Genomic DNA, 15,560 nt, shown 5'->3' on the forward strand with positions numbered 1-15,560 from the left:
GTCGCTCATGCCCTGGTCTTATACAGTATGTCATGAACCATGCTGTTAAATTGTTATGCTTCATCCGCATAGAAATCATATTACATTGAAGTATGTAGTGCTCTATTGGATATAAGCACAGTGGTAGATATTTGTAACACAGACACTAGTGATGAGTGAGTATGCTCATTACTCGAGATTTCCGAGCATGCTCGAGTGGTCTCCGAGTATTTGGAGCGTGCTCAGAGATTTAGTTTTTGTAGCCGCAGCTGCATGATTTGCGGCTTCTAGACAGCCTGAATACATGTGGAGATTTCCTAACAAACAGGCAATCCCTGCATGTGTTCAGGCTGTCTAGCAGCCGCAAATCATGCAGCTGCAGCGACAAAAACTAAATCTATGAGCACGCCCAAAATACTCGGAGATCACCCGAGCATGCTCGGAGATCACGAGTAACGAGCATACACTCTCATGACTAACAGAGACCTTTCTTTACTGTGTCCTACTTGCAATGTTTTCTGTAATATAAAACAAAGTGGTTCAGCTAGAATTTCTACAGAAAGTTCTATACAATAAAATGAATCTGTTTTCACCACAATTGAGCCAAAATAAAAAGAATTAATAACAGAATAAAGAAGGAAATAGTTACTGCAGAAAAACTGATTACAATGGAGAGAAAAAAATGAAAAAAGTGCAAAATTGTCAAGATGTTAAGCATATAATAGGCTCAAATGCACCACCCATACAATACAGACCTTATTGTAAAGTAATAAAATTCCATAGACTCCAATAAAAAAGTGGAAAAGCACATCAAGTAATGAAGTGTGGAACATAAGAACAAAAAGCCCAAAAATACAAACCAAGCTGAGACATAGTATAGACAAGAGCCACACCACCACCAAACCCCCAACCGATCAGGCTTCTTACCAGGCAGCGCAAACTGAATGCTTATTACAGAATATGTGCTACATATATTTTCTCAACTTCATACCTCTGTACTAGTAATGAGCGAACATGCTGGGATAAGTTGTTATCCGAGTATGGTCACGCGCTAACTGAGTGTCTTCGGAATGCTAGAAACTTATGTTTGAGTCCTCGCATCTGCATGTCTCATGGCTGTTCGACAGCAGCAACACATGCAGAGATTTCCTAACAGACAGGCTATCCTTGAATGTGTTGCGGTAGTCTAACAGCCGCGAGACATGCAGCAGCGGAGACTCAAACATAGTATTCGAGCACGCCGAACACACAAGCATGCTCACTCATCACTTCATTACTACTCTCTACCTAACCTTAAAGAGTACATTTAAACAGGTTAAAAGTGCTCTTACTGCATTTCCGTTGCTCTTCTAAGTATGTCACTTTTTTTTTAATTGGCCAGACAGTCCCAGAGATTTAGGCCTTTGGATTTGGTGCTAATTTGTATGCCCTGTACAACAAGGTGTGGCTCACAGGATTCTTTGGGAGTGTGTATTTAGGATGCTCTGCATAATGACTCACTGGGCAACACCCCCTTGGTAAAGACCATAAAAAATTAACACTTAAAGGGAACTTGTCATGTGAAATAATACCATTCACCTGCAGATATCGTGAATCTGCCGGTTAATAGTGTTTTGACACTGGGGCGTGCTGTCACTGATAGCCCCGATGCTGGGAGGAAATTAACTTTATCTCCTCCAGCAGCACTCAGTTTTCAATGTATAAAAAATTAGAAGTGTTGTGTAACAAGGTGGCACGTGGTAGTAGTTATGGCTGAGTTTACTAAGACACAGTCAGTGAGCACCCCAGTCACTTGCACACAAACAGACAAGTGAAGTCCCAGTCCTGCAGTACAGTCATTTACCTTCATCACATGCTCACTTAAGCTGCTGGGGATGAGTATTCAGGAAAACACCACAGGCCACAGTTCTGTTCCAAAGGGAAAACTTTACTGTAAACAACACAATGCTTCCTGCTCTGTCCCTGCAACTTCATGAGACAGCACCGTCTCAACAGCTCACATCCAGTCTGGGAACTACAAAAGTCCTTCTGGAGTCAGCTCTACAACACCAGAATCTGTCCACACTGCCCGACAGTCTGTGGCAGCCAGTGTCCCCCCCCAACCGGGGCACCCTCTGCTCCTGGCAGTGAAGAGCGTCTTGCCTCGGGCAAGCCTGTCCGGGCTCTGCTACCACACCAGGAAATTATTTTCCTGTAAATCTGTTGCACAGTCTCTTGGCTGAACTCCTCCCAACAGTTTAACCCTATGTTGCCTTTATATACCTAAGCTTGTGCATAACAAACACAGCACATTACAGTATACACAGTACAAGGGCAGGCATGACAAACACAGAACATTACATTGGTAAAAAATCACACATTAATACATAACATCACCATATAAAACATGAGAGAACCATTGGGGTGCCGCATGGGCTCGGTGTGTAGGAGAAAGGAGGCAATTGAGGGTCCCCGCCACCTCCTTACACTCCTCCCTCCTAAAATATAGTTGTCCTCGACCATGGCGGCACCTGTAAACATGAAACATTTGGTAAAACGTCAATAAAACCCAGTCTTTATTTAATACCACCTGTTGTGAATTCCGCTCTTGGGCTCCCTCCGGTGGTTGTAAGTGGCACTTTTGTGAGTTCTGCTCTTGGGCTCCCTCCAGTGGTTTTGAGTGGAACTGCTGCTCCTTGGATTTAGCAGTCAGCAGCTGCTTCCACTGATCATCATTCTGGCTCGGCTATTTATCCTGGCTCTATCCTTCAGCCTGGGCCAGTTGTCAATGGTTCCTGGTTGGATTCACATCTCTGCTTGGATTTCCCTGATATTCTGACCAGTTCAGCAAAGATAAGTCCTTGCTTGTTCTTTTGCTGTCCACATATTGTGGACTTAATCGTTCAGCTCTTTCTATGTTTTTTCTTGTCCAGCTTGTCAATATGGATTTATTCAGTTAAGCTGGACGCTCTGGGAAGCAGATTTACCCTCCACACCTTTAGTCAGGTGTGGAGATTTTTGTAAACTCTGTGGTGGATTTTTCTAGTTTTTTATACTGACCGCACAGTATTCTGTCCTGTTCTATCTATCTAGCTAGACTGGCCTCCTTTGCTACATTCTGATTTCATTCTGCGTATGTAATTTCCCTCTCCACTCACAGTCAATATTTGTGGGGGGCTGCCTTTCCTTTGGGGATTTTCTCTGAGGCAAGATAGCTTTCCTGTTTCCATCTTTAGGGGTAGTTAGTCCTCCGGCTGTGACAAGGTGTCTAGGGAGTTACAGGAACATCCCACGGCTACTTCTAGTGTTGTGATAAGCTCAGGAACTGCGGTTTGTACAGGTACCACCTCCTCCAGAGCTCGTCCCATGTTGCTCCTAAACCACCAGTTCATAACAACCACCTATAGGTCAACGTGACCCTGGCTTAGTCCAAGTTCCTTTAAGGTGGGTCCGTCTGACCCCAGTCCCTTTGCTCCTGGGACCCATCCGGATCATACATACTGGCCCGGTGGCCACTTAACACTAGTCCACGTAGTCCTGACCCGGCTTGTTCCTCAGGTCATCATGCACAGCTCTCTCCCCCTCCCTCCTTTGAGGAGATCACGGGCCTTTAAACCCTGGTGGGCTGCTTTTAACAGGGGACAGTTCAGGGTCGGAATGGGTAAAGTTCAAGGTTAAAAACAGTTCAGTCCATAGTGACCAACCCTTATAGGGTTTGAGCCCTGTGATCCAGCAGTGTATGTGCAACTGAAACTTGGAGGAGGGGGAAAAAAACAAACCAAAGTTATTCAACTGTGACCGTGATGATCAGAGGTGTCAAACTGCATTCCTCGAGGGCCGCCAACAGGTCATGTTTTCAGGATTTCCTTAGCATTCCACAAGGTGCTGGAATCATTCTGTGCAGGTGATTAAATTATCACCTGTGCAATACAAGGAAATCCTGAAAACATGACCTGTTGGCGGCCCTCGAGGAATGCATCATGTCCAGGCGCCGCTTCCTCCTGTCTAGCAGTAGGAGCTGCGACCGTTGCAGTCGGCCGCTCACAACTCTGGGCCTCCCACAGTTGTCCTTCCTTCAGACTGGAGGCCATTTTCACAGCCAACACATATGGCCCTCGGGGCCCTTGCTCCTTCACAAAGGTGACACGGTCCCACAGTTGAAGGGGACCTCGATTAGCAATGGATCTGGCGTTCACGTAAACTTTATCTCCAGTGCTGGTCTCCAGGATAAATCCGTAACCCATCGTAGAGCGGCAGACAAAGTGGCAGACAATGCCACTGGTCACCCGTCCAGCCATAGCTTCCCCGTTGGGGCACTGCAGTTCCTTCACTATGCGGGGCTCTCGCCGCTTCTTCTCTTTAATGACTCTCCGGATCCACCGGGCCTCCTCGAGAGAGCACACTCTGGGCTCCTCCAGTCATACGCCAGTAGAGGCAGCGTGAGTCAGCAATGATGGCAGGGCCAAAGGGCATGAGAGGGTAGGAGCTGGTGTGGCCGTCTAATTGGACGCCGATCCCCTACTCACTGCCGCTGCATTCAGTGATGATCTCCTTGCTCGACCGTGTGAGCTGGGAACCACGGCGGTGATGACCTTCCTCAGCACAGCCTCCAAGGTATTTTGGGCCATTTCCGGTTCCAGCTCAGCCGGTCCCGCGATATCCTCGTCCTCAACAGCCTGCTTGTCTGTCCATCGAAAAGGACGCCACTCCTCTTACTCGCTCATCCACCAGGCTTCGAAGTGCAGGGGGCCCTTCTCCACCTGGGCCACAGAGAGCTTCCAGTCCTGGTGTCCGATGCCACCATGGTAGGACGTGCTTCGCCTCTGCATGTTGCCAGACAATGGCGTCTTCTCTTCAGACAACCTGTCTTGGCCTTCCGGGCTCCTCCTGTTCATGATTGGAGTTACTTCTGGCTGCTCCACACATTTCCTCACACTCTGTTAGGTCGGCTGAAGCGTCTTCTTTGCCTGCACCCATTTCGGGTGGGCATTACTCACAGTGGGATGTGGCCTCCTTCCCTTTGGTGCCAATTTCCTTCCATGACGCCCACGAAAGGCGGCACCACTCTATTTTCGCACCACTGACCACTGCTTGCTTGTCAGCGGTCGGCACCATCTTAAAGTCACTATCAGCCACCATCTTTAAGTCTTTCACAGCTGTCAACAGTCAACAAGTCTCAGGGCTCTTATCCACTAGTTCTGTAGCTGCAGGGCTTCTGGATTTGATCCTGCTGACTACGCCAAGTGAATCAAGATGGCACGGGGAGATAGTCATGGCCGAGTTTACTAAGACACAGTCAGTGAGCACCCCGGCCCCTTGCACACAAACAGACAAGATCCTAGTCCTGTGGTACAGTCATTTACCTTCATCACATGCTCACTTCAGCTTCTGGGGATGAGTATTCAGGAAAACACCACAGGCCACAGTTCTGTTCCAAAGGGAAAATTTTACTGTAAACAACACAATGCTTCCTGCTCTGTCCCTGCATGAGACGGCACCATCTCAACAGCTCCCATCCAGTCTGGGAACTACAAAAGTCCTTCTGGAGTCAGCCCTACAACACCAGGACCTGTCCACTTTGCCCGACAGTCCGTGGCAGCCGGTGTCACCCCCGACTGGGGCACCCTCTGCTCCTGGCAGTGAAGAGTGTCTTGCCTCAGGCAAGCCTGCCCAAGCTCTGCTACCAGGCCAGGAAATCCTTTACCTGTAAACCTGTTGCACAGCCTCTCAGCTTAACTCCTCCCAAGAGTTTAACCCTATGTTGCCTTTCTATCCCTAAGTTTGTGCATAACAAACACATCACATTACAGCATACATAGTACAAGAGCAGGCATGACAAGCACAGTACATTACATTGGTAAAACATTACACATTAATACATAACATCACCATATAAAACATATAAAACATGAGGGAACCATTGGGGTGCTGCATGGGCTCAGTGTGTAGGAGACAGGAGGCAATTGAGGGTCCCCACCACCTCCATACAGTTGCACTCCTTATACGTATCTCAAAAAGGAGGACAGATGGAGGTTTTAAAAAAAAAAAAATATATGTACAAAAACCTTTATTGACACAATAATGAACATACAAAAAAGACAGATAAAACCATGTGCTATAAAGGACACCACAAAAAGTAGTACAAAGTATAGCTCAATTCACAGTAACAAACTTAGTAATAGTAAGATGAAGACTTGCTGGTTGAGCTCAGAGAGTCACATTACAATGCCCCCTGATGTAAGCAAAAAGTGCCATCAGTCATTATACTATTCCTATGTCTATACTAATGCCCAGGGTTACATGGTTTGTGGTCAAGAGCCCAAGGTTCAAAACCAATCTGACATTACAATCATCAAAGGTTCCCCAAATTCATTTGTATGATGCACAGCCAGAAAATCATCTTACTCGGTGCTAAAACGCCAGCACCCAAACCCTGACGCGTGTTTCAAGAGGAAGCAGAGTCAACGGACAGCGAAACACGCGTCGGGGTTTGGGTGCTGGTGTTTTAGTACCGGGTAAGATGATTTTCTCGCTGTGCATCATACAAATGAATTTGGGGAACCTTTGATGATTGTAATGTCAGATTGGTTTTGAATTGGTTTCTCTATACAGAGAGCGGTCACGGAAACCGTGCCGGCGCGACCCTATGACTGAAACCGAACGTAGTAATAGTAAACAGAAAACCTTGGGCACAAAGGTAAGAGACTTTGAGTGAAGGTGAAATAAAGTGTAATATTATTGACAACCGACTCGTGAGTAAAACAGAAAATTATAATCCATCCAACGTTTCGGCAATGATGCCTTTATCAAGGATTTCTATACATGTGAGAAAACAGAAAACAATAGTATTTGTAAAGATTGTCATAAGTAAATTATAATCTAAACAAAATCAACCATATTTCAGCTTCTTTACAATCTCTGATAAATCATTATCTATTCAGAACTTTATCCAGTATTTCAGGATTCAATTCCTTTCAGAATTTGGGTGTGAACCATTTCCTTACAGGAAATATATCATAAATGGGATACATGGTGCCAGTACTGTGTCTCTTTCTGCTTCACATTTACCAAGATATCTGGCCAAAAAAGAGAACCCCACTAGCTCAGTTATATAATACTTGTTAATACATATTTAATGCCTGTCTCAATGTCCTAGACAAGTTTTAAACATAACTCAAAGGAGGGAGGAAGAGTCCGGAGGCTGCAGGAAAAGTTTATACAAGTGAATAATAAGAAAAAAACACATCCATATACTAGTGGTCATGTGACAGTCTCAGAGGAGAACTACAAGTAAATGAATAGAAAAATAAAAAAAGTGGAGAGACTTGAGTTGATGACATAGTGCCTGTAGGTGAATCAGTCGGCAGAACACAGGATCCATGTGAAGTACTGGTCAGTAACGTAAAAACTGTGCAGAGACGCCGTGTATTTGTGCTAGTATGATGGTGTTGTCATTTCTGGATGCAGTGATTAGTCTATAAGAAGGGATTGGTTAGGACAGCGGAGAAAGCCAAGATCCACAAAAGTGCAACTGCGCATGAGCGAATGAAAGACCCGAGCTGCCGAAAAAGTAGAGTGTTGGTGCGCTTGTGCCGGCAGCATGGAAGTGTTAGTGCACTTGCGCAGGAAAACTAAATGATTAGTATAGAATGAGGCGTTAGTGCGAAAAAAAAAGGAATAGAATCAGCACTCCAACCCGATGATAATACAAAAAAATGTAGGGCGTTGACTGCGCCCTTAGTCATAGGATAGATAAGGCTAAATGAATAACACAATATATAAACCAAAAGAACCAAACTTACAGGTTGATTCAGAACCTTGTGAAAAGAACTGTGAATACTGGCATTATTCAAGACTCCCCCTCACTTAGCCCTCTTATTCACCATTCTAACTTCCTGTCAAATTAAGTATCAAAATTGATCCTGCTGCCACATGATATTACTAATATGCAGTTCTTTCACTATGTCTTGGGCATAAATGTGGCTATCCTTACCCAAATGCTCAGTCAATTTTAATTCTCTGGAACTGGCTAACAAGGTTGTTGCGAGGTGATACTTAGTGTCCAGTGAAGTAACATATTGTGTACCAAACTATCACTTGTGTCTTCTTGTTTCAACTGATCTTTGATTATATATTTTTTTGTTTTGTTTTTGCAAATTAATGACCAAAAATTGTGATAAATAGAGCCACATACTGTATGTCTTGAACCCATTTTCTACCTCGTAATAAAAATAACATGTTGGCTGATACAGTGGGTACGGAAAGTATTCAGACCCCTTTACATTTTTCACTCTTTGCTTCATTGCAGCCATTTGGTAAATTCAAAAAAGTTCATTTTTTTTTTCACATTCACGTAGGTGCCTGAGCATCCACTATAATTTAGTCTTAGTGTGTTGGTGTGTCCAACTGTATGTTGCCAGGTCCTGTGTCCTTAGTCTGTTATAGTTATTCCCTTATACTGTGTTCCAGTTAAGTTTAGCGTAGTTTGTCAATGTTCCTGTGACCAATTCGGCGGTATCCTAATCCTGAAACAGCGTCATTGATACCTGAACACAAATCCCTGGTCCCTGTGCGGCCAGTCCTGAGTCTGTGGTTCTTAGTCCTAGTGCAGGCAACTCCAGGACTGTGTCCTGATAACTGCGAGTGCAAACAAGAACCTATCTTGTGGTTCCAAGCTCTCCATAAAGCCCATCTGTCTCCGTATCCTGCTCTGCAGTGTCTCTGGTCACGCCTCCCCATCCAGCGAACCCGACCACTTGGGATCGGCAGCTGCAGTACTGACGTCTACCTGGGAGTGGTACCTGGCGGCTACCTGCAGCCCAGTATGATTCCACCATCAGGAGCTCCAGTGAAGACCAGGTAGCTGCTTAGCTACGCCCATTCCCAGGCAGAGCTGGCCCTGTGGCACAGTGGGTCCATGAACCACATGCGCCACATTGGCCAATTCTTCTCCAGAATATGTAGTGAGCCAGGGCACTAGTTACACATCACAACTCATCAGATGCTTTCTTCTACTTTCATTCAGAAATCATGACTTGTGTTAACTAAATTAAGATCCATCTGATATAGACTTACCGTTTGGTCCGTCAGTGGTGGTAATACAATAGTTTTCTCCATAGTGTTCATTACAAGCTTCCAAAGCTCCTTCAAAACACGTTTCAAAACAGTCTTCTCACAAATTTTAGCAAAAAGAGTAAGGCTGAGTAAGACAAAAAACAGAAGTATATTATATAAGTACATTAATGCTTTCAGGACTCAAGCATTTTCACTTTTATGCTTTTTTTTTTCTTCTGGTTACTCCAATAGCCAGAACTTTTTTTATTTTCCCACTTGACATAGCCTATGAAGGCTTGTCTTTTTGTGGGACAAACTGTAGTTTTGAACTGCACTATTCATGTTACTATACTATAAACTGATAAATGTTTTTGTGGCATTCATTGTGCTGTAAAAATGACCAGGTAATATGATTCTCCTGGTAAGTACAATAACGGCGATACCAAACTTAAAGGGAACCTGTCACCAGGAATAATGCTGTTAACCTGCAGATATGGGGTAAATCTGCAGGTTAACAGCGTTATGATGCTGTCCAGCGCCTGCACGCAGCCGAATACAGCGGGGAGGAAATTATATTTATTCTCCCCGCCAAAATTCTGTATTCAGTCATGGGGGCGGCACCGGGTCAGTCACTGCTCTGAGTAACCACGGTTACAGAGGCAGCTCTGTATACTCAGAGCCGTGACTGAACCAGCACCACCCCCATGATTGAATACCGAATGTTGGGTTTCCGGTAAACTATTTACCTGCAGATTACCACTATATCTGCAGGTAAATAGCGCTTTGTAGGTGACTGGTCTCTTTTAAAGCAGTATTTAGTCACAGAAATGAATGCATCCTAAATGTTTTAGCTGAAAATATAAAGCCTGGTCAATTTAGCTGTGGAGATCTGCTCTTGGGGACATACTTAGTAAACAGTGTATTATGTTTGTCTTGTTTTCGCATTGTTGGATCAGCGTGATATACATCAGTTTTAAATTAAAGTCATTCCTGAGTCTTGTGTTTCATAAAACAATAAAGTGGATAATTCCAGCACCCACAATTCAAAAAGTTAAACATATTTAGTTGATCACTTTAAAATTTAAAAGACAAAAGATTAAAAGAAACACTTGGCCTACGTGTTTCAAGCCTATGCAGGGCCCTTAGTGGAATTATCCACTTTACTTTCTTCACATCCTGGGAACCTGCCCACACCTTTATCTGTGCACTGCACCCAACAAGCTACTATTCTTATCTTGAAGTGGTGAGCAGATTATTTTTTATGTTTCAGACTTATAAAGCATGTTCTACATTTAGAATTATTTTTCACAGTAGGTTAAAATGCATTTTTTTATGTCAGTAGGTAGATTTTGTCCCTTTTATACGTACAATAAATGTAAATTATTTGCTTAATCAATGTTTCTGTGAATACAGTGGGTACGGAAAGTATTCAGACCTATTTCAATTTTTCACTCTTGTTTCATTGCAGCCATTTGGTAAATTCAAAAAAGTTAATTTTTTTCACATTAATGTACACTCTGCACCCCATCTTGACTGAAAAAAAAACAAATGTAGAAATTTTAGCAAATATAATAAAAAAAGAAAAACTGAAATATCACATGGTCATAAGTATTCAGACCCTTTGCTCAGACACTATAATTAAGTCACATGCTGTCCATTTCCCTGTGATCCTCCTTGAGATGGTTCTACTCCTTCATTGGAGGCCAGCTGTGTTAATTAAACTGATAGGACTTGATTTGGAAAGGCACACACCTGTCTATATAAGACCTCACAGCTCACAGTGCATTACAAACCGAATGAGAATCATGAGGTCAAAGGAACTGACCAATGAGCTCAGAGACAGAATTGTGGTAAGGCACAGATCTTGCCAAGGTTACAACAGAATTTCTGCAGTACTCAAGGTTCCTAAGAGCACAGTGGCCTCCATAATCCTTAAATAGATGAAGTTTGGGACCACCAGAAGTCTTCCTAGACCCGGCCGTCCAGCCAATCTGAGCAATCGTGTGAGATGAGCCTTGGTGAGAAAGGTAAAGAAGAACACCAAGATCACTGTGGCTGAGCTCCAGAGATGCAGTAGGGAGATGGGAGAAAGTTCCACAAAGTCAACTATCACTGCAGCCCTCCACCAGTCAGGCCTTTATGGCAGAGTGGCCCGACGGCAGCCTCTCCTAAGTGCAAGACATATGAAAGCCCACATAGAGTTTGCTAAAAAACACATGAAGGACTCCCAGACTATGAGAAATAAGTCTGATGAGACGAAGATAGACCTTTTTGGTGATAATTCTAAGCGGTATGTGTGATGAAAACCAGGCACTACTCATCACCTGCCCAATACAATCCCAACAGTGAAATATGGTGGTGGCAGCATCATTCTATGGTTTTTTTTTCAGCTGTAGGGACAGGACGACTGGTTGTCATTGAAGGAAACATGAATTTGGCCAAGTACAGAGATATTCTGGATGAAAACCTCTTCCAGAGTGCTCTGGACCTCAGACTTGGCCGAAGGTTCACCCTCCAACAAGACAATGACCCTAAGCACACAGCTAAAATAACAAAGGAGTGGCTTCAGAACAACTCTGTGACCATTCTTGACTGACCCAGCCAGAGCCCTGACCTAAACCCAATTGAGCATCTCTGGAGAGACCTGAAAATGGCTGTCCACCAATGTTCATCATCCAACCTGAGGAACTGGAGAGGATCTGCAAGGAAGAATGGCAGAGGATCCCCAAATCCAGGTGTGAAAAACTTGTTGCATCATTTCCAAGAAGACTCAGAAGCTGTACTAGCTCAAAAGAGTGCTTCTACTCAATACTGAGCAAGGGGTCTGAATACTTATGACCATGTGATATTTCAGTTTTTCTTTTTTTTTAAATTTGCAAAAATTACTACATTTCAGTTTTTTTTAGTGAAGAGTGCAGAGTGTACATTAATGAGAAAAAAATGAACTTTTATGAATTCACCAAATGGCTGCAATGAAACAAAGAGTGAACAATTTAAAGGGGTCTGAATACTTTCTGTACCCACTGTATATAATGATGGTGATTTGTTACAATACAGATATTCAAATTAAGATATTAGTAATGCAATCACATAAACAACAAACATTGCTCCAACACTTCCCAAAAAAATCAAATACTCGTTATTTCCAAACTTGTATAAAAAGCAAGCCCACAAGTGATTTGCCAGCTATCTGTCATGGTTCACATAAGATGCGCTCCTACCAACATGTTTCGAACCTATATGTTTTTTTTGTAAAGGGCTTGATAATTTGAATCTTATGCAATCGCTGGATCAATTTTTGATGTTATACAAGTATTTTATAGTACAAATATGTTATATATTGGTATATGTTATATAAGTATCTCTCCCATGCCATCACGGAATCCATGCATTTGAAAATTGATAACTTCAGAAGAGTATTTATACGGGAAATCAGAAAGCAGATTTTTTTTTCCTGTTTATGATAAATTTTTATTAGAAATGTGTAATAAAAAATATGTAAAAAGTAAAGAAAGAAAAAAATAGAAAAAGAAAAGAAAAATAATGTATTGTACACAGATAGGTTTTTTCATCACCTATAACCTGTATGCAGATTAAAAAAATCAGCTTGCAATTTTTTGGCCAGTGTTGGGTGTTCCAGGAAAGATGGAACCTGTAATTCCATACTACCAAAATTCTTCATGTGTGGATTTTCTGTCTTGGTTTTAGAGAAATTTCAAAAAGTATTGCTATAGGATAGGAGCTCAGCAAATCCATACCATGTCAATTTAAAAATGCAGATCGGTTGAGGATATTCTTTGTTGGGTTGAATAGGCAAGTTGAAATCTGCACCAGACCCAAACGTCTGCAGATTATTTCTGCAGAGCAGTGAAAAAAAATAAAAAAATATACTGACCTTCCATGACACTTTGGTGGCTTTCCTGCCCCACCCTCTGCCGGTCTCCTTATGTCCCAACCTCCTATGGTGATGTTTCATCACATGTGACTGCTGCAGCCAACCAGTCTACAGCAGTCAGGTGAGATGTGATATTAATACAGGAAGTTCAGTTTTGCACAGACACAAGGCAAGGAACCCATGTGAGTGTTGGGAACATAAGTAAACTGTTTTTTAATTTTGTCTTCCTCGCATGGACAGATCCACAGACAAATCAGCATCAACATCCACACAATTTGGTGCTGATATCCAGTATGTCTCTGCAATTTATGGTAAAACTGCTGCAGAAATGTACAGAGTGGAAATCTACAGGCCCATTATTCCAGCACTAACTACATATTGAAGGCAAATCCTTATAAGTATATAACATTCCCTTCTCACTTGCTGTCTAATGGATCCAGAATGGGCTGTAAGACATTGTCAGCATCTTGAGCCACACTGCTGCAGTTGCTGGCAGGAACATTTCCAGTCCCTTTGACCTGACTCAAGATGTCTCCCATTTGTTTCACACATTCCTCTATGTGTGGTTGGAAACTAAAAGGAAAGACAAAAAACACAATTTTTTTATTGTAAAAGATACAAGACAAGTTTTATGTTACTTCTTAAAGAGGACACATCTGTTATCAGAATATAATAAAGTGCAAGTAGACTAATTGATAAGACTTTTCTCAAATAAATGTTATTGGCAAATCAAGCAATTTTCCCCAGCATTTTAGGGATGCATGCTTTTCTTTCTCTTAACTAGAATGAGTGCTAAATCTACAGAGATTTCCTCTTTTGGAAAAATTTAAGGCTATAATTTTTTTTTTCAACATATTAATGGCAAAGTGGTACCTTGTGCCCAGATCTGGCAGCATTTTGGCCGATTTCACAGTTTTGTCTTCTCTCATAAATTCACCAAAAGAGAATCACAAACATGGTAAATTCACCAATGTATGCGAAGGTGACGTGAATAAGTGAAACGCAAATCAGGTGAAAATTTACCTCCCAGTCAGGAAATATTACGTAATGTCTTATTGTTTGATCGCACACTGAGCTCTGCTGCATCTTCCTGCGTGTGTAAGTGACATGCGGCCCAGACACACGCTGTGGGCTTTCTGACCTCCTCACACTGCCTGTCAGCTCTGTGTAATCCTATACTCCTTTCCCCCTCCCTCAGGAATGCTTTTGTTTGCAGCCATGCATAATTCGACCTCAGGTGGTGTCAGAGATATGAAAGTTATATATTTGGGATGTGCAACAATAGGACTACCCACCCGTGCGTTTTCTAAGCGTAGCGCCCCAGCAGAAACAGAGAAACGGATTACTGCTTAACCAGGACTCATACCCACTTCGTGTTTATACTTAAATGAACTGCCATGTCATGCTGAGCATACTGATAACTTTGTCTTTCTTCTACGAGGTTCATACGCCAAGATATGGTTAGAGATGGCTTTTCATAACTTTGAAAAAGGGGAGTATTCAGGCTCCGAGTGAGGTCAGCACAGGGGGAGTGCCTTGGTTTTGGGCACAGGTATAAGATAGTGAGACTTCATTTTTCACTAGCTTTTGTCCAGGAGGCTAGCTGAGAGATGCTCTGTAATGCATCTTCATGTATCGCCCCTCTCCCGCACAGCATGGTCTGCTATGAAATGATATGATAGAACTGTAAGTCTGTTTTCATCTTTAATCCCCTTTATTTTTGTAATCGTCTGTATATACGCTACTTGTCTCCTTTTATAATATCTTGCTATACTTTTGTAAACACTGCCTACCTTTTGGAGTAAAATATATAAAATTACTAGCTTCGTTTCTCCTTGCTCTATAATGTACTGTCACATCCTCTGAAGTAAATTACGCTACTAATTAGGTTGGCCCCTGACCCATTATTAAGTCAGGAATAGGAGCTGGTGGCAGCTGAAGTGTCCTGAGCCATTGGGAAAACTGGTAGCGATGGATGGCTTTGATAATTATTGGTCCCACCTGAGTGGGAGTAGTTATATTGCCCTCGCTGCAGTGTGCCCATTAGCCAGTACATAGTAAGGCAGCCTTTCTGGCGACTATTTATCCTAGGTGCAGTACCCTGTTTGACCTGAGGGTAAGGGGGTGCCAGAGAGCTGCAAGTTCCAAACCGGAACTGGGAAGTGGGATATAGATAAACCCCCTTCACTAAGGAACCGGGACCAACTAAACAACCCTGGTTCAAGACACTCCCCTCCATCAATGAGCCTGAAACTGTACTTCATCCTGAATAGTGTTATTTAACAGTCACGTCCCTGTGTAACATGCAGCCCAGACAAACGGTGAGGATGTACCTGCTTATAAAGGGTTTAATAGTTTCATGGTTTATGGTTGAAAGTAGACAACCTTAAAAGTCCATAAAGTTCAACCTATAACTTATCATGTTAAAGCAGATGCTAATTGCCCATACTATGGAAAAAATCTTTTCTGACTACATATATATGGCAATCAGATCAATGTCCTATTTCTAAAATGTAATTTGCATATACCGCAATATTTTCAAAGAACTGCATCCATGCTGTCCTTGAACTTGTTTAGTGAAATGACTATTACAACATGCTGTTGCAGAGTTTTCCATAACCTCACTACTCTTACTGTAAGGAATCACCAAAAA

General features: G+C 42.7%; 1 protein-coding gene across 11 annotated transcripts in view; it reads right to left on the reverse strand.

Moving 5' to 3' along the window:
* UNC13A (unc-13 homolog A) overlaps positions 1 to 15,560 on the reverse strand; it is a 335,107-nt gene that overhangs the window by 51,269 nt on the left and 268,278 nt on the right. For all 11 annotated transcript variants that reach the window (XM_077273640.1, XM_077273632.1, XM_077273616.1 and 8 more), the window contains 2 exons: positions 13,328 to 13,480; positions 9,034 to 9,157 (listed from right to left, as the gene is read on the reverse strand). In XM_077273640.1, the coding sequence (XP_077129755.1) occupies positions 9,034 to 9,157; positions 13,328 to 13,480 (277 nt within the window). The remainder of the gene's footprint in view (positions 1 to 9,033; positions 9,158 to 13,327; positions 13,481 to 15,560) is intronic.

Source organism: Ranitomeya variabilis, chromosome 1 (genome assembly GCF_051348905.1).
Source record: "Ranitomeya variabilis isolate aRanVar5 chromosome 1, aRanVar5.hap1, whole genome shotgun sequence".
Taxonomy (NCBI): domain Eukaryota; kingdom Metazoa; phylum Chordata; class Amphibia; order Anura; family Dendrobatidae; genus Ranitomeya; species Ranitomeya variabilis.